General features: G+C 43.9%; 2 protein-coding genes across 13 annotated transcripts in view; both read left to right on the top strand.

Annotated features, from left to right (window-relative positions):
• The window catches only part of ubr4 (ubiquitin protein ligase E3 component n-recognin 4), a 38,738-nt gene extending 30,852 nt beyond the window's left edge, over positions 1 to 7,886 (top strand). For 11 of the 12 annotated variants that reach the window (XM_076992000.1, XM_076991997.1, XM_076991996.1 and 8 more), the window contains 25 exons: positions 15 to 144; positions 275 to 432; positions 526 to 635; positions 781 to 922; positions 1,014 to 1,095; positions 1,187 to 1,360; positions 1,506 to 1,627; positions 1,772 to 1,969; positions 2,097 to 2,177; positions 2,303 to 2,390; positions 2,483 to 2,610; positions 2,696 to 2,803; positions 3,020 to 3,139; positions 3,260 to 3,450; positions 3,552 to 3,725; positions 3,808 to 3,907; positions 4,024 to 4,242; positions 4,324 to 4,437; positions 4,542 to 4,684; positions 4,769 to 4,894; positions 5,011 to 5,205; positions 5,298 to 5,522; positions 5,914 to 6,004; positions 6,141 to 6,303; positions 7,035 to 7,886. In XM_076992000.1, coding sequence (XP_076848115.1) covers positions 15 to 144; positions 275 to 432; positions 526 to 635; positions 781 to 922; positions 1,014 to 1,095; positions 1,187 to 1,360; positions 1,506 to 1,627; positions 1,772 to 1,969; positions 2,097 to 2,177; positions 2,303 to 2,390; positions 2,483 to 2,610; positions 2,696 to 2,803; positions 3,020 to 3,139; positions 3,260 to 3,450; positions 3,552 to 3,725; positions 3,808 to 3,907; positions 4,024 to 4,242; positions 4,324 to 4,437; positions 4,542 to 4,684; positions 4,769 to 4,894; positions 5,011 to 5,205; positions 5,298 to 5,522; positions 5,914 to 6,004; positions 6,141 to 6,303; positions 7,035 to 7,099 — 3,447 coding nt within the window. In that variant the 3' untranslated portion in view covers positions 7,100 to 7,886. Of the gene's footprint in view, positions 1 to 14; positions 145 to 274; positions 433 to 525; positions 636 to 780; positions 923 to 1,013; positions 1,096 to 1,186; positions 1,361 to 1,505; positions 1,628 to 1,771; positions 1,970 to 2,096; positions 2,178 to 2,302; positions 2,391 to 2,482; positions 2,611 to 2,695; positions 2,859 to 2,954; positions 3,140 to 3,259; positions 3,451 to 3,551; positions 3,726 to 3,807; positions 3,908 to 4,023; positions 4,243 to 4,323; positions 4,438 to 4,541; positions 4,685 to 4,768; positions 4,895 to 5,010; positions 5,206 to 5,297; positions 5,523 to 5,913; positions 6,005 to 6,140; positions 6,304 to 7,034 lie in introns of those variants that run through there. The other variant, XM_076991999.1, reaches the window with a different exon arrangement.
• A 708-nt stretch (positions 7,887 to 8,594) lies between these two features.
• iffo2a (intermediate filament family orphan 2a) lies at positions 8,595 to 24,324 on the top strand. Its single transcript, XM_076991970.1, has 9 exons — positions 8,595 to 9,406; positions 19,201 to 19,261; positions 19,731 to 19,826; positions 21,100 to 21,276; positions 21,547 to 21,692; positions 21,998 to 22,184; positions 22,308 to 22,397; positions 22,478 to 22,614; positions 22,811 to 24,324. The coding sequence occupies exons 1-9, from the start codon at positions 8,847 to 8,849 to the stop codon at positions 23,190 to 23,192; spliced, it is 1,836 nt and encodes a 611-aa protein (XP_076848085.1). The 5' UTR covers positions 8,595 to 8,846; the 3' UTR covers positions 23,193 to 24,324.
• The last annotated feature ends 301 nt before the right edge of the window (positions 24,325 to 24,625 follow it).

Raw genomic sequence — 24,625 nt, 5'->3', positions numbered from 1 at the left:
ATTTGCTCTGTTAGGATGCCGCTGTTGAATCCCTAACCACAGTCAAGCCATATAACCATGAGATACACGCCCAGGCTCAACTCTGGCTCAAAAAGGATCCCAAAGCTTCCTATGAGTCCTGGAGAAAGTGCCTTCCTGCTAGATGTAGGTGTCTCAGCTTCGCCTGAACTCATTAGCACAAACGCAAGCTTGTTCCATGAGTGACATCCTGTTTGCGGGGAGGGGGGTAGAAAATGAATAGGCAAACAATGCTTGTGGTGTTGTGTCTTCAAAGGTCAAGAGACTGTTTCTAACCCTCGGAGTAAGGCTGAGATCAGGAGACAGTACCTCATGGAGAAGTACGTTTGGAAGTGGAAGCAGTTCATGAAGTCCAGATCGGAGGGGCTCTTCCCTCGCCTGCTCAAACTGGGCCACAACAACTGGCTCAGACAGGTAAGGGGAGAGTTCACCTGCTGGAGCGTCCGCTCCCTGCCACAGGCCCAGGTGTTCGGAGACGTGTGCCAATGCGGTCGGCCTCTCTTTCAGGTGCTCTTCACCCCAGCCACTCAGGCGGCGAGACAGGCCGCCTGCACCATCGTAGAGGCCCTGACCACCATCCCTAGCCGCAAGCAGCAGGTCTTGGATCTTCTCACAAGGTATGAGTTACCGACTCCATTCAGAGGGTACGGTCACCCCGTTTAGAGACGTGGTCTTTAGCAGTGAGGGCTTGACTGTAGGCCTGTTTGTAGTGACCGTGTGTATGTGGGCGTCTGGGCTCACCGGGACTGGTTTGACTTGCAGTTACCTGGATGAGCTGAGCATTGCGGGTGAGTGTGCTGCTGAATACCTGGCCCTGTACCAGAAGCTCATTAAACCCGCCCACTGGAAGGTCTACCTTGCTGCCCGCGGTGTCCTGCCCTACGTTGGCAACCTCATTACCAAGGTTAGTAGATGTTGGTAGATCAGTAGATGTTTTGGAATTGGGTTTTCTTGTTCGTTTCTTACTTTTTACATTTTTTTTTTATCCTTCACAGGAAATTGCCCATCTGCTTGCTCTCGAGGAAGCAACCCTGAGCACAGACCTGCAGCAAGGATACGCCCTCAAGAGTCTCACCGGCAAGAAAAACACCTCTTTATTTTACACAGAATTACCACACTTGCTGTCGAGTATACAGAGTCTAACATGACATCATTTGGCGCTCTGTAGGCCTCCTCTCTTCCTTTGTGGAGGTGGAGTCTATAAAACGGCACTTCAAGAGCCGCCTGGTGGGCACCGTGCTGAACGGGTACCTGTGCCTCCGCAAGCTGGTGGTGCAGAGGACCAAGCTGATCGACGAGACCCAGGACATGCTGCTGGAGATGCTGGAGGACATGACCACAGGTACGCGCCGCGCCCGCCCCTCAGCTCGCCGCGCCCACTCCATCCAGCCCCGTCCCGCCCCTCAGCTCACCACGCCCTCCCAGTCCCGCCCCTCAGCTCGCCACGCCCTCCGCCGATGCTTACGGCTCCCGTGTTATCCGTACAGGCACGGAGTCGGAGACCAAGGCTTTCATGGCGGTGTGCATCGAGACGGCCAAACGCTACAACCTGGATGACTATCGCACGCCCGTCTTCATCTTTGAGAGGCTCTGCAGTATCATCTATCCTGTGAGTCCCTCCCCTCTAACTTTTTTTTATTTATTTTTCTTTAAACAAGAATGGCACCCAGATTTGTTTATGGTCCCTTTTGCTCATCTCTCCCTCTCTGTCCCTCCCTGTCCCCGTCTCTCCGACTCTCTTCCCATCACTTAGGAGGAGAATGAGGTGACTGAGTTCTTTGTGACCCTGGAGAAAGACCCCCAGCAGGAAGACTTCCTGCAGGGCCGGATGCCGGGGAACCCCTACAGTAGCAACGAGCCCGGCATCGGCCCCCTCATGAGGGACATCAAGAATAAGATCTGTCAGGACTGTGACCTGGTGGCGCTGCTGGAGGACGACAGTGGCATGGAGGTAGCTAGCGCTAACACATGGGACATGTCTCGCCAAACGGGTTGCAGAGGGCCATTTAATGCTGGTGTGTCTACTTCATTTATGGTTTGTTTTCTTTGATCCCTCTGTATGATTTTTGTCTCTTTAGCTTCTTGTGAATAACAAGATCATTAGTTTGGACCTGTCTGTGGCTGAGGTTTACAAGAAGGTCTGGTGCCCTACCAATGAGGTGAGGTTATGGAAACATTCAAACTCTGCTTTTGATAGCTAATCTTTGATAATTTAATTGGGGAACATGTGTAAGCTTTGTTTTTGCCAACAATGAGAAACTGAGCTTATGTTTCTGTTTACAAGGGTGAGCCAATGAGAATAATATATCGCATGAGGGGGCTTCTGGGTGACGCCACGGAGGAGTTCATTGAGTCTCTGGACTCCACCACAGGTATCTTCAGTAGCTGCTCATCACTGAAAAGACCATAAATGGCAGTTCTGTTCAACTTTAAGCTGCTCACAACAACTTGTTATATTGCACAGATGAGGAAGAGGATGATGAGGAAGTGTACAAAATGGCTGGCGTGATGGCTCAGTGTGGTGGGCTGGAGTGTATGCTCAACAGACTCTCTGGGATCAGGGACTTCAAACAGGGCAGACACCTACTCACTGTAAGTGGCTGTCCGTCTGCACTTGACCTTCCAGTTGGTCTTCGTGGTTTAGAAACTACTCGTTAACGTCGTACCTCTTCTGTAGGTCCTGCTGAAGCTCTTTAGTTACTGTGTGAAAGTGAAGATCAACAGACAGCAGCTGGTCAAGCCGGAGATGAACACTCTTAATGTAATGCTGGGCACCTTGAACCTGGTGGGTAACTGGTTAATTTGCCTGAGCACTTAACTCAAAAAGCTGAGATGTGGAGGTGTGGATGATTCCGTTGGCTGAGATGTGGAGGTGTGGATGATTCCGTTGGCTGAGATGTGGAGGTGTGGATGATTCCGTTGGCTGAGATGTGGAGGTGTGGATGATTCCGTTGGCTGGGTGTACGCCAGCACGGCTAACATGAGTGCTTGTGCTTCTCAGGCACTGGTAGCTGAGCAGGAGAGTAAAGACAGTGGAGGGGCGTCTATAGCTGAGCAGGTCCTCAGTATCATGGAGATCATTCTGGATGAAGCCAACGCTGAGACTCTTGCTGAGGACAAGGTGAGCTTTATTAAAATGAGAGTAATGAGTCGTACATGCTTATACGGTCATGGCTGTGCCCACAGTGGTGCGGAGGGGTTTTTGTGGCTCTCTAATGGTGCCCTCGTGCTCCTCCTGCAGGGGAACTTGCTGCTGACCGGAGACAAGGACCAGCTGGTGATGCTGCTGGACCAGATCAACACCACCTTCGTGCGCTCCAACCCCAGCGTCCTGCAGGGCCTGCTGCGTATCATCCCGTATCTGTCCTTCGGGGAGCTGGAGAAGATGCAGATCCTGGTGGAGCGCTTCAAACCCTGCTGCAGCTTCGACAAGTACGGCCCGTGTCCTTTTTACGTGGACGACCCAAAAAAATTAAAATAAAACGTGTGAAATGTTGCGGGAATCGTCTTTAACCGTTTTGTCTGTTTTTTAGGTATGACGAGGAGCACAATGCGGACGATAAGGTCTTTTTAGACTGCTTTTGTAAAATTGCAGCGGGCATCAAGAATAACAGTAACGGTCATCAGCTGAAGGATCTCATCCTACAGAAGGGGATCACTCAGAGTGCCCTGGACTACATGAAGAAACACATCCCCAATGCCAAGAAGTAAGACCTGTTTGACCCGACTGCTGCGTGTAGCACTGTGTTCATCTCCGTGTCCTTACTGGTCCTGTTTGTGTTGTCACAGTCTGGATGCAGACATCTGGAAGAAGTTCCTTGCACGCCCCGCCCTTCCATTCATCCTCAGACTGCTGCGTGGTCTGGCCACCCAGCACCCCCCTACACAGGTACCACACCATTTCCATTAAGGCTCAGAGAAGCCTTCAGAAAGGTGCTCGGATTGTTCGTTCTCCTTGAGACGGCACGGTGTCTTAGCAGGTCCGCTCCTCCTCTTGTTCTTCAGATGCTGATCGGAACTGACTCCATTAGCAATTTGCACAAGCTGGAGCAGGTGTCCAGTGACGAGGGCATCGGCACTCTGGCCGAGAACCTTCTGGAGGCCTTGAGGGAGCATGCGGAGGTGAACCTGAAGATCGACGCGGCTCGACGGGAGACGCGTGCAGAGAAGAAGCGAATGGCCATGGCCATGAGGCAGAAGGCCCTGGGCACACTGGGCATGACTGTAGGTGTTATTTCATTATTTAACACTGCTGTGAAGTTCTTGAGGATTCATCATTGTAATGTGTTATGTGATTTCTTTCAGACCAATGAGAAGGGTCAGGTGGTGACCAAAACATCTCTATTGAAGCAGATGGAGGAGCTTATAGAAGAACCAGGTCTAACCTGCTGCATCTGCCGAGAAGGCTACAAGTTTCAGGTGCAAGTGCTGTTTGACTTGTGATGAGTAGCTTATGGCCCTGTTACAATATTCACTTTCCACCAGGTCTTTTCATCTTTAAGTAACGAGCTTTCTCTGTACAGCCAACCAAGGTGCTGGGTATCTACACGTTCACCAAGCGTGTGGCTCTGGAGGAGTTTGAGAACAAACCCCGCAAGCAACAGGGCTTCAGCACTGTCTCGCACTTTAACATAGTCCACTATGACTGTCATCTTGCTGCTGTCCGGTACTCTCCGCTCTTAAATGTCTCGTTAGTCTCTTTAACGTGACGTCAGGATGAAGGTTTGACGCCTGCTCTCTGCTCTGTCAGGCTTGCTCGAGGGCGTGAGGAGTGGGAGAGCGCCGCCCTACAGAATGCCAACACAAAGTGCAATGGGCTCCTGCCTGTGTGGGGCCCCCACGTCCCCGAATCGGCCTTCGCTACCTGTCTGGCGAGGTGGGTCACGTTTTTGAGCTTGTAGGGAAATGCACACGTGAACGTGGCCCGTCATGTCCTCCTACCCATAGTGTCGCACGGGGCCTCCAAGCTCAGATCCTTCTGCTTCTGCTCAGGCACAACACGTATCTGCAGGAGTGCACAGGTCAGCGGGAGCCCACATACCAGCTCAACATCCACGACACCAAGCTGCTCTTCCTGCGCTTTGCCATGGAACAGTCCTTCAGCGTGGACACGGGTGGAGGTGGCCGCGAGAGCAACATCCACCTCATCCCCTACATCATCCACACCGTCCTCTACGTCCTCAACACGTACGTCCAGGAGCACCACGTGACACTTAGACCAGCCCGGGTTCGGGTGTCGTATGCTTGGATACTAACTCTGCACCGTACTGGTTTTTCAGCACGAGGGCCACGTCACGCGAGGAGAAGAACCTGCAGACCTTCTTGGAGCAGCCGTGTGACAAGTGGGTGGAGAGCTCGTACGAGGTGGAGGGCCCACATTACTTCACCATGCTGGCCATGCACATCCTCCCGCCCGAGCGCTGGAGAACCACGCGTATCGACTTCTTACGCCGCCTCCTCATCACTGCGCATGCACGGAAAGTCTCGCCAGGGGGCGCCAACAAGTAAGGGAATCGCGTCTGACTACGTTTACGGTCGGCATGTCAGCATGTCTGTATGTTCCTTCTGCAGCACACGTATCACTGTTGTTCAACTCTTTAAATCCACCCCATTGTGTTCATGTTGCCACAATCAATGTTATATTTACTATGAAGGATTGGCAAACTCGTACCTGATTTTCTGGTAAATGAGGATGTGAGTCCTAACTGGAGTGCATTAGCGTTTCCTTGAACTAATTTTCTGCATTGTGCTGTAAGAGTTTTGTGAGCTCACTTGTAGCTTGTCTGTAAACACATTTGAATTTCACCAAGTCATTTTTTTTAGTAAATGTAACATATGGGCCAAACCAATGAAATGTTGATTTATTCAGCACCATCTTGTTTTTGATGTTTTAAGGCTCACAGACACAGCAGTGAAAGAGTATGCAGTTTATCGTTCTCCACTTCTCTTCTGGGGTCTGGTGGACCTCATCTATGACATGTTCAGGGTACGTCAGATGTACTGCAATATCCTCTGTGCTTCACATTTGCATAGGATGCAGATTCTTCATGAACTCTTTAATGTGCCTGGTCGTTGTGGAAGTGCTGCTTTCTGATTGGATATTTTTCCTGTGGCTTTTCCAGAAAGTGCCCACCAGTAACACAGAGGGAGGCTGGTCCTTCTCGCTGGCTGAGTATGTACGGCACAATGACATGCCCATCTACGAGGCTTCAGAACGGGTGCTGAGGGCTTTTCAGGATGAACTCATGCCTGCTGAGTCTTTCTCTGAGTTCCTGGATGTCGTAGGCAAGTGAAAAGTTTTTTGTTTTTTAAGTTATTTATTCATTGAAGTCTCATGTTAAAACAACAAAACTACAAACTAAAGTAACAGACTTTTTGCTGTCAATTATTCTACATTCAAGTGTTTTGAGATCTGGTGTAATTTACTTGAGTGGATTAACCTGATTTCGCAGTAGACTGAGAGTAGACAAAGAATCCACAGTACACAGTTCCAGTTTTACACTACTCCCATACCTGGGCATTACTGTGGTATTTGTATGGTAGCATTTTTTATTTTAATTTTAAATTTACTACTTAATCCAGCACGTCCACAGGCCTTTACCCATAGGTCATTTGAACGTATGTTAATGTTTAAACGAACCAAACTCTGTTGTGTCAAAATGAACCGGAATAGGAACCAGCTTTAACTGACCTCATTAACTATGCTCACAATGCAGGTGAGAGAGCTGGTCTCTCTCTCATCCTCTGTAGCACTGATGAGATCTCTGACCACTTATTCAACACCAACACTCCTTTAGAGCTCAGACAGATTTTCGTGCTGCTGTTCAGGCTCTGCAGCATTTTGATAAAACTGCATATACTTCAAATATGAGTAAAGAGAACAAAAACTGACAAAAACAAAGACTGACCAGGAGAGGCACACGCGTGTTTCGCTGAAGAACCTCACCATCCAACACGCTGTCTTTCTCTCTCCCGTCTGCTGTCTCCTGTGTTCTAACATCGTTGTCTCTTGGTAGGGCTCCTGTTGGATATCCCTGATCCTGATGGTTTCCTGCAGGACCTGTTGAACTCTGTGCCCTGATGGCATTCTGCCATTCCTCTCACTGGACACTTGTCCGTCACACTCGGTGCGGGTGTTCCTTAAACGGATGCTCTCCGCTACCTGGACACTGCTCCAAAGGGGCACCTCTCAATCGGGGCCTGGGCTCCCAAATCTATAATCGGCTCAGCCACTCTCACCACCACCGCCGTACCTGATCTCCACTTGGGTTTGTTCTTCTGCAATGCCTTCAACTGTAACGCTCTTAAACCAGAAAATCATATATGTAGTATGACGAGTTAATACATTTATTACAAATGTTTCTGTAACATCTAATTCGCTGAAACATACCATGCTCTGTCGATCCAACATTTTTGCAGGTGATCTCTTCAAGTAACTAAATGTTCTGGAATATTGACTTTCATAAAGCAACTTGGTGGCTTTTATTTTTTCCTTTGTGGGGTTGTTGTTTGGGTTTTGTTTTTAGTTTTTTTTTTCCCCCGTTTGAGTTTAGTTCCAGAGTGACAGGGAGCAGCCAGATTCACAGAAATGTGAACTGATCTCTTAATGTCTTGCACATTTTTGTTTCTGGACATTTTGCAGTGGTGTTCAATGACCTGATTGTAATTTGTCAGAGAGGCTAGGCCTCCTTCTGGTGGTTTGATTAAATGCTTGTGTGAGGTTTCTCTCCTTGTATAAATGATGCAAGCAGAATGCAAATTAATTGATATGTAAGCCCATTGAATTTGAATTACATTTGTAATGAGGTTTTTACCTGCTTCAGCAATGAAAGTCAACTGTCAAAAGAATAAAAGGGCCTGCATCTTTACTTTGGAAGCATTTTTTCCCCCATTTTTTTTACTTTTCTTTTTCTGTTTTAGGATTTTGTTTCTGAACTCCAGTTTACAACACCATTTCCTGGGCTTATTTCTTTAAGACCAATTTCCCATAACGTAAACTAAAATGTCCAACAGACAAATAGTTCAACCCAAAGCTGTATTTCTTTCTGGTGAGCGTCTCCACACACATACACACGCACACACACACGTGCGTACTGTATGTACGTTAAGTATATACACCTGCAAAAGGTGAGCCTGTATTCAGAGCCGAGTGCATGGTGTTAAGTTAAAAAGAAGCCCAGTTAGTGTTTATTCGCCTTTCCCGCTGCTACAATGTTAAACTGTTGCTGAATGTCCGCTTTTTGAATTAGCTCAAATTAATAAAGTTGTAAGAATTCCACAAGTGACTCTTTGTCATCTGGATAATACAAGTAATGAATTGCAAGAAAAGGAAAAATGCATTCATAGTAAAAATCTTGCAACCAATTATAACCTGCAATAAAAATGTGTGTGCGGTACTCAACGCGAATCCTTCCAGTTTGATAAAATACTTTCTCATTAAATAATTGCCCGTCTTGGAGGCATCTAAAGTGCACCGGAACCGTGCAAACCGGGTGTACTCTAGCCCCACCCCCTCCATAGGGCGGAGCCGCCGGCACGTTGCTGCTGCGTCAAGAGGGCGGCGCGTGTATCTCCCTTTGAGATCATCCAGGAGCGAGTAGCCCGAGTGTGAGGAGCAAACGGCTCTTGGCTCAGCACCTCCGGCTGTTGTGTGGTACCGAGCCGCCAGTTATAGTGCAGTAATGTGTGGAGGTGTGTCGCTCTAATTAATTTACCATGTGTTGGTTTTTTTTTATCTTCTACCGTAACTGTTATTTGTTCTGACATGTTATTTATGCACCTCGCGTTTCTCACCACGGACCGCTCGAGATGATGCGAGTTCTGTTTGAATGAGGATGCAAAACAGGATGGATTTACCTCGGCGATTTCCAGACCAAGACCTTCCACTTTATACAGAAAATCCGTTACCTCATGATGTGGTACCGCCTGTCGTTGGATCTCCGGTAACCAGGTCTGGTTCGGGGGTAAGCAGTGCTTTAAGGAACGATTTGGGATCCAATATCAGTGTTCTGAAAACACTTAATCTCCGGTTCCGCTGTTTCCTTGCCAAAGTGCACGAACTGGAACGTAGAAACAAATTATTGGAGACCCAACTCCAGCATGCGCAGGAACTGTCCCGTTACCGGGCCCGGTTCCCCCGTGAGCAGGCGGTCCAAACGGAGTTGTCCCTCGCAGGCCCGCCACAACGCGCTAGTGTCCCCGGTAGGATTTGGACTTTCTCACATAGCCGGAGATACGACGGCCGAGTGGAGGTTCACCAAGGACCCGGAGTGTCCTGGACCCACCCTGATGGAGTGGGAGTTCAGATCGACACCATCACCCCCGAACTCAGGGCCCTCTACAACGTCCTGGCCAAAATTAAGCGTGAGAGAAACGAATACAAAAGAAAGTAAGTTCATATCGTTAACTGACCGATTGTTAAAATACACTTACATTCTTATCTGAATAAAACAGTTGATCTCTGGTGAGAGTTAATGAAGAAACTTGTTCATTTTGGAAATGTAAGGATAACAAGCTTTAGAACTAAAACATAATGTAGCATTCTGTTCCAGATTACTGTGGGAATGTGGAGTTTATCAACACGTTCCGTGATACTTCTGTTAAATCTATCAGTACTATCTTTTTGTGTGTTGTGGTTTGCCTGTGGTGTAGATCACTTCTTTAACTGTACGTCTCACAGAACACACACACACGGGCTTATTCATGCGATCCACACATCCAGAGAAAGACTCGCTGTAGCTTTAAGGCACTTCCTGCTTTCGTGGTCTAGCCAAGGATGATGCTTGTCTGCTTGCCACAATCCAGGCAAAAAACCCATATTTAAAACGTATTTATCATTGTTGATTTGTTTAAAAAAAAAGAGAGAAACAGATATAAATGCTGATCTGATTACTGCTGCAGTATGTTTTCTCTAAAAAGATTTGTACACTGACCTATTATTGATTTTTTCTTTTACCAAAAGAGAATTAATTAATACAAGATTCACATTAATGTGACTTCTGAAGTCTATTAGGCACATGTGGTACACATTTTCCTAGGCTGCCCTCTGTGTGTTTACTGTTATTTGTTGAACACAAATTGTATGTGTTCGTGTAACTGGTGTGTAACAGTAGTAAGAATCTGGGATCTGCACAGTGACCAGTTTCCAGGAATTGAAGGTTTCCCAGTTGTTTTCATGGTTATATCCGTTAATTCACTTTGCTCTCAAAATCACTGAGGTCAAAAAAGGATAAGCTTCTTTCTGAAACACACACATTAAAGCAGAGATTATGGCAACAGAGATTATTGTACTGGGTAGCAGTAAATTAGACAAGAATGTACTTTTCAGCTCTACTACATCTTATCGCAGGACATTTTAGTGATTGTTTAACTAAACACTTCATAAAAGTGAGAACAGAAAACCAAAAACTCTCAGTTGTTCAGCATTCTTCTGTACAAATGTCTATTTCTTGTATCATGGAGAAGGTGTTCCTCTTCTGCATGAATGAAGTCCACACAAAGTTTTGCAGCATGCACTGATATTCACCTGTGCTGGTAAACGCCTTCAATCCCTAAATTAAATAGACATGTGCTTACGTCTTTCTGATCTTAATCTGACTTGCCTTCCATGGCCGTTCAACCATGACACGTTCTCTCAAAGTCATTAATCTGAGTAAAACTGAAAGCATTGTCTAATATGAGCCTATATCATCACATTCTGCAGGGAAGGGTCAGCACATACTGATCTAGTGCTTTCATAGAGTAGAAACTACAAGCTGCCCAGAGTTTGTTAGTATGTTATTAATCTCAGAAACAGGCCACACTGGAGCATTAAGAACTACTGGTGTGGTTTCTGCATAATGCAGGGAATTTGGAAATCAGTGACTGGGTTATAGAGCAGATGATTTATAGCTACGTCCAAGGGCGGGGCTGGGGCTTGGATCATGAGTGCTACATTCCAGTGCAATGTTTAGGCGGGCCAACAGCGTGTATTTCAAGTAAAGGTTTGGTTCTGATCCAAGTCTTTATTTATTACACAGTGGCACACTGGTACTCATCTAAGATGCTTTTCCCCAAACACTTGATCTCTTGAGAATTAGTCAGTATTGGCACACTGACACATTGATCACTGGAATTAGAGTCTTAAGTTGCTATTATACATCATGAAACATCAAGGAACCAAATTTTCTAAATGTGTAATGGGTGGTGTAGGATTCTAGAGAAATATATTTTTCCTTAAGAAAAGTGAATGTGAATATTTGTTAATTAAATGTAATATTCAACTAAACATCTAAACATTTTTGTCTTTCTAAAAAATACTAATACTGCAGATGAAAATTATATTGTGTGGCATATAATATGCTTTTCTTATGTGCCTTCATTATAACATTTTGTGTGGCTCATTATGGTTTTAATCTTTATAATTACTAAATTCTTTCCAAACATACTTGAAACACACGCAACATGCAAACTTAAAATACATAATGTTTTTAAGGAGTGGTGTTTGCTACAAATGGTGTCAGCCTATCCCATGGTATTCCTGCTGGGCTATGTGAGTGTGTGTGTGTGTGTGTGTGTGTGTGTGTGTGTGGGGGGGGGGTGGTTCTCTCCCTTCTCCTCCTCCCTATCCTGAAGCTCCTTGGAATGCTTTGTTGGCCCGGTGTGTGGAAATTTCAATAACAAGATGGGCATTCTGATTTTGTTGGACGTTCTGCTTAGATCTATGAGATGGATGAATCTCTATTGTGAATGTGCACAGTTTGTCCCCATATAATGTAAAAAATCTTAATGTATTTGTTAGATTTTCTTTTCTTGTGCACGAGTAATGTAAAAAAAGTCTTAATGGTAGATAAATTGTAGCTTTTAATGTTGGACTGATTTTGGACTTTGGACTGAGTGGATGACACTCCTATTAATTCTTTTTGTCACTATAATTTAGGCTGTATTCTCTGTGAGTTACACACTTCTTGTAAATTTCCTCAGTGTGGGACTAATTCACTGGAAGTCAAAGATGAGAGATAATGTGTTATGTGGAGTGTCATCTATGGAAGCATTGTGAGCTCATATCAGAAAGTATGTCTGTTGTCCTGACTCACAATGCAGGGTGAGAGGTGTGTGCCCATCCTGGCCTTGTGGGCCCCGAACGAAACTCATTTATGCTTCATCAGTTTTGGAACCTGTAGAGCTATAGATAAATCTTAGTTCCCTGACTGCCTGTGGGTTACTTATGTAATGGCATTTCAAGTGTCGCAATAAAATCAAGCATGCAATATAGTTACTTTCTGCAGCTGTTTAGATATATAGACTAGAATCTGTGTTGAAAAGACAGCTTAACACTGAAATAATATTAAAGTTTGAATATTATAACATTCAGTTGTGGAAGCAGTTTTTATTAATTGCAATATAAACATTTTTGTTATTTTGATCCTCAAAAATTAACACAAAGCTGTAAGTTATTGAAAAAAAAGGTTAGTTGTAACTTAAGATTTATAGACGGCAATACTAAGCATCTTGAAATGTAGCTGCCATCATCTGCTGTAGTCAGTGTGACGTATGACTGTACATGTTTCCATGTTAATGTGCTCTCTGTTCTGTTACTATCAGATGCACTGTTACTGTATTACATTATCCAACAGAGCAAATCACACCTCTGGAATGTTGCAGTATAATAAGACCACCTCATAACACCCATAACGTACAACTCAATGGTTCAATCACACCCATCAGTGACTCAGAAAAGGTCTGTTAATACTCCTCAAGGACAACACCCAGCTTTTTCCCCCGCTGTGATCTTGAACATAGACGAACCACCCAAAATCCTGTTCAAGAGTAGCATAGAGGAACCAGTGGTATGTGTAACACTGCAAACATGCTGTAGATGCACGTAACTGGGACTGTGGCCTTCGGTGTTCAGAAACGGAGCACAACCATATGCAGATTTGCATTCAAAATTACACCACAGAGTTGGCAGTCATGTCCTTGTACCAATTTATTGCCAGCTGAGTGTACTTGTCTGCTTTGCAAGTATATCTGCAATATTTCATTTTTTTTGTAGTCAAGTTTTTGTAGTCTTTTTTTTTTTTTACTAGGGTTTTTTGTTCGTTTGTTTTTCAGTTTAGCTAAAAACATTATTTGTTTTTTATTCACAAATAATAAATGTGTGATCTGGTCAGAATAGAGCTCATTAGTATGCAGAGTGTGCTTTGTGACAACATGGCCGAGCGTAGCCATTTCTAGGGTGTAGCATGTCTAAATATTGATCTGACAGTTCAGCTTTCTGGACTTGGAAACAGATGTGCAGAAAGACCCCAGGGCTTAGGATGGGGGTCTGATAAATATATATGCCATATATGTACACACACACCATCTGCCTCTATTATTGCATTTCACTTTTAATGCTTACAGTGAGTTTTATTTAGTTTATATTGGCTATATAACTCCACTATTAAATGCATATGAGACAATGAAATATAATATATATATTAAGATATTAAATCTGTTGCATGTTGGCAGAGCAGTCGGCCCTTTAATGGAACTGATACCCACCTGCTCTGTGATGATCACTCTGCTGGTGATGCCTTGCTGGACAGATTCACATGTTTGTCCTGTCTGTTTTTAAGCTTTTGAAATTGTTATTTATGGTATATATTTTAGTGGCTTTTATTCAGTTGGTTCACTTTTATGTTTTATTTTCTTTATTCTTTTTCAAATGCATAAAAAAAAGTATTTATTCATTCACTCTGAAAGGTTACCTGGCAGTATCAGTTCTTACAATTTGGCAAAGGTTTCTGTAGCTCTGTGTGTTTATTTTGTTTGTGTGTGTCCTTGTGCATATGTGTCTAAGAAAGTAAGTAAACGTACTGCCTGTCCCCTGACACAGCATATTCCTAGCTTGAGGGTTCCATGTTTGAAACCTGTTCAGATATGTGGGAAGAAGCCAGGTCTGATACTCAGTTTACCTTAGCAGTTTAAGCTAACAACTCTTAATTCCTCATTTACATCCTTGTGATCAGAATCCTGGAGCCCGGAGGGCTTCCTGTGGCAGGATGTAATGAGCCCAGCATACATCTTTTGTGTAAATTGCTGTCAAACTACTCAATGGCTTTGCTAATGTTTAAGTGAGTTGAATTGTATGTTTTGATAGATCTCCAGTAGATTCCTACAAACCATGGGTTTTTAATGGGAAATTTAATGTGTTAATTTCACATTTTAGCTCTCTAACATGATGAACACGAGTACAAAAAAACTAGCAGGCTAGTCTATGGTAGATGTGCATCACACAATGCTTTAAATAAACAGAAAATCCTCTCAGCACTCTGCCTCACGAAGTGGGGTTGGCCAGTTAAATGAATTCGTGGGTAGCTGTCAGTGGAGAAGAGGATGGACTTTCTCAGGAACAGTCTATTAATTTGCTTGAAAGATTTATAAGTAATGAAGTAGCCTCTGCTTCTATTGCTCCTTGAACCTTCAGGGAGCACAATGTGATGACAGAAGATGTATGTTTCCATTAGCAGGTATAGACCCAACCTCCAAAGGATTTTCCTCTGTGCGATGTCACCACACCACTGCACACTGAAGAGAAATCCCAGCGGTGTAGAGTCGCTGTGCAGTTGAAGTCAGCCGCAAAGTAACAAACACTGCTTTGAAGAAGTCAAAGCTCTCCACCACAAGATCCTCATGAAGCTGGGCCATTGACTTGACGTTGAGTGTGGTCAATAACAGATTGTGGCTCTGTTCTATGTAGTGGTTAATAACATTGATATACTCTTTAGAACCTCTTTTTAGAATGCACACATTACACCTATGGGAGCTTTTATGATATATCCATAGGCATTAATAGGGAGGTGGTAACCCCTTTGTAGATAAAACCCAGCCCTTTGCAGTTCCCCACTTCTGGGAAGGATTTCTAGAAGGGTTTGGAGTGTGTGTGGGAATTTTTGCCCATTCATCCAGGACAGCACTGATGTTGGACGAGACAGTTTGGGTTTTAATCTCTGTTCTAGTTTATCTCAAAGGTGTTTGAGGGGGTTGAGGTCAGGGCTCTGTGTGGGCCAGTCAAGCTCTTCCTCACCCAGCCATACCTTTTGGGTGACTTACTTTGTGCACTGAAGCACAGTCATGCTGGACGAGAAAAGGGTCTTCGCCAAACTCTTTCAACAAGGTTGGAAGATTTGCCTTTACTGGAACTAAGAGGCCTAGGCCAACCCTGAAAACCACAGCATTACCCCTCCTGAACCAAACTTTACAGTTGGCACAATGCAGTCAGGCAGGTAACGTTCTCCTGTGATTCGCCAAACCCAGACTCGCCTATGAGCTTGACATATAGAGAAGTGTGAGTTGTCGCTCCACAGAACACATTTTCACCTCTTCAGCGTTTGGCATCCCTGCTCTGTAACTTTATGTGGTCTGGCACTTCATGGCTGAGCTGCTGTGGTTCTTAAATGCTTCCACTTCTCAATAATGCCACTCGGAGTTGATCATATTTAGGACAGTTGCAACAGTAGCATCCTATTATATTACCACATTCATATTCAGAAAGCACTTTCGATTGACCAATTCTTTCACAAATGTTTGTAAAGGTGGACTGCATGGCTAGGTGCTTTTATACACCTGTTGATCAGTGGACCTGAATGCCAAACTCATGTACTTTTTAAATACTGTTTAAATTAAATTTTTTCATTAAATATGTGTTCAAAATAATGTGTAATTATACATATAGTATATACACATATCAATTACATTATTCATCTTCTAGGCATCTGTGTGCCATCCTGTATCATGTGGATGTTTTTGACTCCGGTGGGATCTGATTACCTCAGGCGTTGGGTTCTAACTGTGGTGAATAGTTGAATAGAAACATGTACATCTGAATCACATTCCCCAACATGAGAGAAGTCTTCTCCTGTTCTAGTCAGTGAGACGGGTTCAGGTGTAGGCTGTTAACACACCTGGAGAGCCTGTAATGACACAAAGGGTCCTGGTGGGAATGATGTGGTCATCCCCATTGTGGGTGGGTTCGTTTTGCTTTTTACAGGGTTTCGTGTGTGTGTGTGTGTGTGTGTGTGTGTGTGTGTGTGTGTGTGTGTGTGTGTGTGTACGTGTTCTCATGGCTACCTTGCTTTGTTCCCCTTCCCCTAAACCAGTCTTCCCTGTGATTGCACAGAGGACAATGGGACTCTGTAAAAGAAAGATAATCCTATTCTAGTATACTATCATAAGTCATGCACTTACCATATCAATTTTTTCTATGACAAAGCTAGGTATACGGCAAGGCCTAGATACATCTGCGCCATAATATAATCGATTGGCATGGGAAAAGCTCATAGGTGAAATATTTATATATTTCAATATATAAAAGCATAGATGAGCATTACACGAACACATGAGCTCTATAAATGTCTTTGTGCTTGATACAAAAGTCAACAGGAATCCTGAATTGTTATTTTTTGGGGGTGATGTGGGCTATAACGTGCTAGAGATGTTGACATTGCTGTTAAATCAACTTTCTTTGATGTTATGTTCATTCTCTAGAAGAAGCTTATTGACTTTTTTTGTCTTTTTATTTTGAACCGTGTTCAGATATGCTGACTGTCATGTGACTGGCTTCTTTGTCTAACTGCACTGGATCCATTCAGCACTCTGGGAGTCTCAGTTTGTCTGACCTGCCCATCCTGTGGTGTCTGAACATGCCTGCAGGCCCAGCTCACAGGCTGTATCAGTGCAGCTTCTATGGTTTCATGTGTCCCAATGACCCACATCAGTACTACCAATGAGGGAGTTCCTCTCTGTCCATATCCCACTCAACATGATACTGCAGCAATCGAACAAACAAAGTGCTTCCTCCTACTCCTGGTGTTCTAAGTTGAATGACTGAAATGTATGGATTCTTTCAGCATCTAGCGTCGGTTCAAATTATATCACTGAAAATATTGGGCATTGCAAAAGAGTTTTGCCTCTGGGGTACCTCAGTCAGTCGAGCGCAACAACAGGAAAGATCAAATTTGCTTTGTCTGAGGAAACATAAGAGAATCGCAGATTTTAAGAGCTAAAAAAACGTTCACTTCTTTTTCTTCTGCAGAAATGCTGTACAAACAGTAGTACATGCTGCCTGTATGCAGCTATATCCTCTGCATTATTTATAATTTTTTTATTGCAGTCATGTATTAATGGATTTGTAAGTGATTGTTCTGTCTGCTTCTTGTTTGTTTTAGCCAACATTTGTTACCACAGACTTTACTCTGTTTTCTTATAAGCCTCGCCAAACTACATTCTGACTGGATAAGACAAACAGTAATAACTTGTCATCCCTGGACTATGAGAGGAATGCAAGGTATCGGGTGGGCTGAGGGCTCATTTGAGTGTGCTTGCGTTGGGGTGGGGTTTCCGTGTCAGACTGACCACAAGCCAGAGCAGGGGAGAGCCTTTGTCTGGGAAAGATGAAAAGCTTGCTAACCTGCTCTAACACACACAAAAATTTTAATAAGGAAAGGTATTTGGCCTGATGAACAAACAGAACATGTATATACCTGTGTCTGTACTTTAACTTTAGAATAGCTAAAGCTATGAACATTTTCATGAGGCAAACCAACTTCCTTCACGCCACTTCCCTGCTGTGAAGAGATTAGCAGCTGCTGTGTTGGTAATGACACACAACACATTGGATGCACTGATCCCCACATCCACAGAAAGCTTGTACAATTATGAAAATACCTAACATGGCAGCAGCAAGGAATGTTTATCTGTATAGTGATTTTAATGCAGCTTCACGACTCACTTCATAAGTGACTGTGCTACTAATGTTATAGCACAAGGTACATTCAAGGAATTCTTAGGGTGAATAGAAAATATTGGCTTTTTTCACGTTTTATTGTCATTAAACACATTTGTGTATTAGCATGTACTACTCGCACTGTTCATCAGAAAAGGGTGTAACTGCTAGTAATAATTATTTCTTTTGTCATGAATATACACAAATAAAAGATGGATAATGGCTCTAATTGTTGGCATGGAGGGATGATGTCCTCAGGATTAAGACATTTCAGACATGCTAGTGTTTAAACATAAAACACTAGCATGACTGAAGTTCTTCGATGACTGAAATTTCTTGAAATTTTCAAAAGCATTCTGTGTTGATGCTTCCCACGTGCTGTCACATAACCCAGACAATAGGTGCTAATCCCCCCACAGCAGTGAACTGGGCTACTGGGTGGCTGGTTTACCTTATGAAACTTTATTCATATTAGTGTTAAAATGGGCTTTTCAATAACAGCACATTTGCTGTAATTACTAATTGTGCTATACAGTGTTTGGGGAGGACCACATATTGTTGGTAACACAGTGTATAATAAGACATTGTTATTACACAATAACTAATAATGTGTTGTAATTATAGATTGTAATTATGATATAATAACATATTAATTGAACATGTAGATATGTAGGAATGTGCATGTAGATATGTATATATGCGTTAATTTATTGAACTACAATACTAATAACTATTTTGTATAGTTTTGTTCTACTGTTTATATTGTATATTAGCAAAATTGTTTATTGTATGTTGTTAATTTTGATCATATTCTGTCCATAGAGATACATACTCATATTCTTGCTCAATCCATCCATCTATCCCTCCCTCCCCTCTAGGGGCTAACAAACTACCACATGTGCTGTGTGGCACCCAGCAACACGGGACAAAGAGGGTTCAGTTTGCTCAGCCTCCGTAGGCCTCTTTAGTGGTACTGCGTCTAATGTCCCATTTTTAAGCATCTACTTGCATGCTCTGATGCCCTCTGCTGTCACCGTAGCAACTGTAAAGAGGGATTGTAGTGCATTTTTGTGTGTGTGAAACGTTAAGGGAAGACATCTAGGGTCATTTGTTTCCAGGGATGGATGGTTGTTTTCTGCATCCCTTTTCAATGTTTAAACTCTGAATCAGGCCTTAGGACTTTTAACAGTGCAGATTATCATCTTATTTGCATATTTCCTAAATGGTGTCATCCTATTAATCTCAACCTCTTTTTTATCCATTGAAATGCATTGCATTCACAGACAGATATGATGAGGGATATCTTTGTTACGCCACAACAAATCTGACCACGTCTGGTCAAGAGGTGTGTGTGTGTGTGTGTGTGTGTGTGTGTGTGTGTGTGTGTGTGTGTGTGTGTGTGTGTGTGTTGACCAGATGTGTGATCTCTGTTGCAGCTGGGAGGAGGAGTTGTCCAAACGGCAGCAGACGGAGTCCATGGTGGAGTCTCTGCGAGAGGTGAGATCTCTGGCCCCGCCTCCCAGCTCCCTGCCCCGCCTCCCAGCTCCCTGCCCCGCCTCCAAGCTCTTCCAGCTCAGTCTCACATTTGTCTTGTTTGTAGACAAATGATGTGCCAGATATGAACTGAATTTGCATGCAGACTGAATATTTCAGTGTTTTGCTGTGAGAGGCATATTTAATTCCAGAATTTCCTTGGATATGCTGATGGTTGTTTATATGGGGTATATCATATCTATTTTATGTCTAAATTATAAAATAAATAAACCATCAAATATATTAATCCCGTCAGAAAAGTGCTAAGACCTTCCATGGTACTTGTATATAAAAGATACAATCCCAAACACGTTACGTGAATAATTGATCCAATAATTGATCTGCCATTCAGTGCTTCCTTGGACACACCCTTGCTGTTTTGATATTGTTTTATGTCGTCATTACACAGTTGAACTTTGTCTTTCTGTCTCAGAGTGCCCAAGAGTCAGAGGCCATACAGGGGGAGCTGAGGGAGAAGGTGGCACGGCTTCAAGCAGAGCTGGTGGTCTTTAAGAGTCTCATGACTGACGTGAGTAACCTTTGTTGTTACTAACTGAGCTTTTGTTGCACATAGTGAGAGCAATCACACTTACATGTGCTTTAATGAAACCTCTGTAGTTTTATTGAGCAGCTCAGCCATTTTATCTTAATGCCAAGCACATAAATATAGAACTCTTTGTTCTTTATCTACAGACTGAACATGCACAAAGCATGTTTTTTTAAAAGACCTTTTGCATATGCGTGCATGAAAAAGAATACAGTATAAAGGAGAGAGGAAAACGTGATCGTTTGCCTTTATGGACTGTCTGCGTTATCTTCCATGCTGTCAATCATCAGGTCTCATAGGAAAGTGAATTATGGCTCTTACGCAAATTTCTCTGGCAGCCGCTGCAGTAGAACCCTAGATCTGAATAACCAAACAAGTCGTGGCTCATTTAGCACACGGTCCTTATCGGTCATTGTTCTAGAGTGTCCGGGTGTTCTGCGTCTTGGTCCGGGACGGTTGTAAAACGCAACGCGGAGCTGCTCCCAGGTTTCTGGTCCCATGTGGTACCCATTCCCAGTGATGCCACGAACATCCAAGAAAGCCTGAGTGACCCCTGCTGAACACGGGCCGCCCCCATGCCCTCCGAACACGGCAGCACGTGGCCCGTGGCACACGGCCAACCCGGTCGCTCTTACCGCTTTAACGATGACCGTCTGGCCTGACATTCTACGACCGCATTTTGCTATTGCTCAACGGATGCGCCTTCGACTAGCTACATGGCTCGCCTCGGATTTAAAGCCAGCCATCTTAAACAGTGCAGACCTCAGGGGTGTAAATATGAGCACAGGATTGTCACTTTGAAAAGTGATACCACAGCTTCCTCAGCTGGTTCCTCTGGCCCTTCGTGTTCAGCAGTGATGTTCTCCAGATGGTTTCTCACTGTTTTTCAAAGATTGTCCGAAGCTTGTTGTAGATCTGTTATGTTCTGTGCATTCACACTCATTCCCACAGTATTGGGGTCGTCTGGCACTGTGGTGTAACATGTCTCAGTGGTCCCAGTACAACATCCACTATAGATGTCTGCTACACAAAGTGGCCTTTCCCCTTCTACTGGTGTCTGAGTCTTCTCCACATTAGTACTCCCCGTTACATTTTGTCTACATATTATGTCTTTGTGTGATGATAATGTCATATTTAAACAGTGAAACTGCATTTTTGTAATTCTTTGTAATCCTTTGAGAACTCAGTAGGTCTTTTCTCTCTAGTAAAATTCTCCTCCTGCTGTGTGTGCATAACGCCTTATGCTGCCTTACAGCAAATGTCCGACTTGGACTCCAAAATTCAAGAAAAAGCCATGAAAGTGGACATGGACATCTGTAGACGGATTGACATTACAGCCAAGCTGTGTGACGTGGCCCAGCAGAGGTCCTCAGAAGACATGAGCAAAATGTTTCACGCCAGTGCGTCCAGAACCGCCTCAGACCAGAGAGGGGTAGGTTCTCTTACAGCTCCTTACACCTGGTACTGGACTGGCCTCTGTGTCCGTCAGTCATTCATTTGGCTTTACAAAAAGAGTGGGATGTAAACTGGCTGGTTAATAGTTCTGCTGTTTGATGTGTGTGATGTATGATGCTGTAACACTAATGGATTGACACATTGCCCAGATGTTGGGCACTGGTCTTGGCCTAGAGCCACTGCAATGAAATAGTAATTGCGTTGTCGTTTTGTGTGTATGTGTGTGTGTGTATGTGTGTGTGTGAAGGCACCTTTGGCTTGTAAAAAGAGGGAACATAAGAGTGTGGGTGAAGAAGAGATGTCAGAGTTGGAGGCCAGTAGTGCAGACCAAGAGGACGAGGTTTCTGGGTCACTCAACATCACCGATGAGATGAAGCGTGTACTGAACCAGCTGTGAGTGACCACCATCTCCTGGTGCTCCTCATAATCCCCGCTTAAAAGTCTCTTAAAAGCTTGGAATGACCGTAACATTGGCTTGTTTTATGGTATTTCCATTCTACAGGCTACAGGACAGCTATAAATGTATTGTTGTAGCATCTCGCCTCCTAGTGGTCATATATATATATATACCTACATACGTTTTACTGGAGACCGGGGCTGGTTTGGCTCTCCCTTTTATGTGCTCTCTCCTTCCCACCTTGAATTGGTGCAGAAGGAGCTCAGATAATTGCTCTGTTGCTCTGTTGCTCTGTTGCCAGGCGAGAGACGTTCGAGTTTGACGATGACTGTGACAGTCTGGCTTGGGAGGAGACGGAGGAGACGCTGCTCTTGTGGGAGGACTTCGCCAACAGCCCCCGTCGCACCGCCTCCACCTCCAGCACCGCAGCCGCTGCTACCTCCCCTGCTGCCTGGGCCTCTGACTGTCCAGGAGAGACACCTGAGCAGGTCCGACGCTTTCAACTTAAGAGTCCCTCTTAAGAGTCCCCACCCTGTTGATGGGCGTTGACTTGTTAATGAAATCGAAGGCAGGTGGCATCAGCTCTGAGACCCTCCTGTGGTTCCTTTCAGGACGGAAGCCTGCGCAGTCTGATCAACGAGACGGAGTTTCTCTTTGAAAGCAGGGAGCAAGAGTACCAGGCCACGATCGGCCAGATCGAGGTGAGGAGCGGGCCAGGGTCTTCGGAACAGCCCCCGGGTACTGCTGCGTGTTAAATGCTTCGTCTGCCTCTCGTCCACAGCTGGAGTTGGCCACAGCCAAGAACGACATGACCAGACACCTGCACGAGTACATGGAGATGTGCAGCATGAAGAGAGGCCTGGACGTGCAGATGGAGACCTGCAGGAGACTCATCAGGAGCTCTGGAACCACCGGAAGGTTCTTCAATATATCTGAACATGTTGGGTGCAAAAAAACCACCTGAGAATAAATCAGATCTAGGGCTCTGGCTGACTTATCAGTTTTCAGAATTTAAAGAGCGTTTTGGGGGGGCGGTTTAGAGGGGTTTTTCATTTGTAGTTTATTATACTGAAGTGATGGTGTTAACAGAGCAGTTGTTTGCTTCTTGCTACAGACACTCACCCTCCTTCAGCTCTGTGGGTAGCGGTGACTCAGCAAACACGGACGACATGCAAGACGATCTGGACAGAGATGGAGAGAGGTGTGGAGACGGAGATGGAGAGAGGTGTGGAGACGGAGATGGAGAGAGGTGTCTAGACGGAGATGGAGAGAGGTGTGGAGACGGAGATGGAGAGAAAGCAGGAGATGGAAGCATAGAGTTGGGTGAAGACACAGAGAAGGGCGGGGCCAGCAATGTAGAGTGGGATGGAAACAGAGACGAAGAAAGGGGCGGAGCCAAAAATGGAGAGGCGAGCAGACACACAGACAGTGAGAGAGATGGAGAGAGGGATAGAGAGAAGGACAGAGAGACAGACATATTTGAGGATGTGAGTTGATGGCCATCGCCACCAGGACCAACTGAATTGGTTTAAAGTGATCTTAAGGAATGTCTCCTGTAGCTGTGCCCTCATCAGCACTGCCACAGCATGGCTCCACACTGACCCCTACAGGTTACACATCCTCACATGACCATATAAGGCTCTCCTCTTTCACAGGGGCAATTAAAAGGTCATTCATACTTTCATTTAATGAAACTGAGTCAGTTCATTGTTTGTGACATTATAATGTGATTTTGTATGTCAGTAAGGAGCTTACAGATACATTTATTGTTTTGTTTTCAACATGATCAGCAGTTATTCTGCCCCTTACATGGTGTATGTTGTCCAATCAAGAGATTTTTGGGATAATTTCAAACACCAAAATGGCAACAGGCTCTGAAATCTGAAAAGTGTTCAGGAAACCACATCAGCTTGATGGTGCTGAGAAACTCTGAGTTCATACTCCCAATATTAGGAGTGGACAAGTTCGCACAACATATTATGTAGTTATACTGTGTACTATGAACTATGCAATAAGCTTGCTTGGACTAACATTAAAATGTGAGCTTACAGTTTATAGTTTTTTTTTGGTGGTAGTGGTGATGTTTTACTTAAGACTTGTGAAAAGCCTTATTATATGTGAAATGGAAGGTTTCTGCCTTCCCAGTGTTTAGAGAAACCAAAAACGTTACTCCAAACCCATGTGCCTACAGCTCTACTTCCTCTCTGTTGCCTTACTGGACTTTTTTATTTAAACATGCTTTTAAACATATTATCAAACCTCTTTCAGATCTGATCCACAATCATAATATACAACAATGTTATATTGGGATCTACTTTTAAAACGGCATCAAAGCCATACACATGCTGGTCCTCTGATGTTTCTTGTCCAAGCTTCAAATTTGCCATTGGAAATATTATTTCGTTTGCTTCCTTCCCTTTATTTTCATGCCAAGATCATATACAAGGACAACGTTGATTATTATTATTTTCTTTCTGTGTGGTGTATGATTTTACGTGTTTAAAAAGGTCTTATTTGAGTTTTTCTTGTTAATATTGTATTCTGATTTATGTGGAAATTTAAAATCATTGCTGTCTTTTTTAATTTAAGGGAATTTCATATTTTTTATATTTTGCTTAATTGTCAGTGAATAAATAATTGATACACTGATGTTATATTTCTCTTGACAGTCTTGTTTGCATTTTTATTAATAGTGGCAAAAATGTTCTTCAATATTATATATAATATTGAATATATAATAATAGAAATTTGTAACATATCAAGGGGGCGGGTGTGACGCAATTGCAGGTTTTTGTTAGATTTATTAAATAAACAGATAAATGGATAAAACAAAGAAGGACTACACAGTAAACGGGAATGTTTAACAAAGAAAACATACAAGCAATAACACGGCTAACAGGACAACTTGGTTATAAAAGACAGCACTACA

This window comes from Brachyhypopomus gauderio, unplaced genomic scaffold, assembly GCF_052324685.1.
Source record: "Brachyhypopomus gauderio isolate BG-103 unplaced genomic scaffold, BGAUD_0.2 sc88, whole genome shotgun sequence".
Classification (NCBI taxonomy): domain Eukaryota; kingdom Metazoa; phylum Chordata; class Actinopteri; order Gymnotiformes; family Hypopomidae; genus Brachyhypopomus; species Brachyhypopomus gauderio.
This window is presented reverse-complemented; position numbering and strand designations above follow the sequence as displayed.

Bases quoted from the DNA above. Each gene is read 5' to 3' on its own strand.
- iffo2a (XM_076991970.1), top strand. From the start codon at position 8,847: ATGAGGATGCAAAACAGGATGGATTTACCTCGGCGATTTCCAGACCAA. The intron at 9,407-19,200 runs GTAAGTTCATAT...TCTCTGTTGCAG, and splicing joins AGAAACGAATACAAAAGAAA to CTGGGAGGAGGAGTTGTCCA. The intron at 22,185-22,307 runs GTCCGACGCTTT...GGTTCCTTTCAG, and splicing joins CAGGAGAGACACCTGAGCAG to GACGGAAGCCTGCGCAGTCT.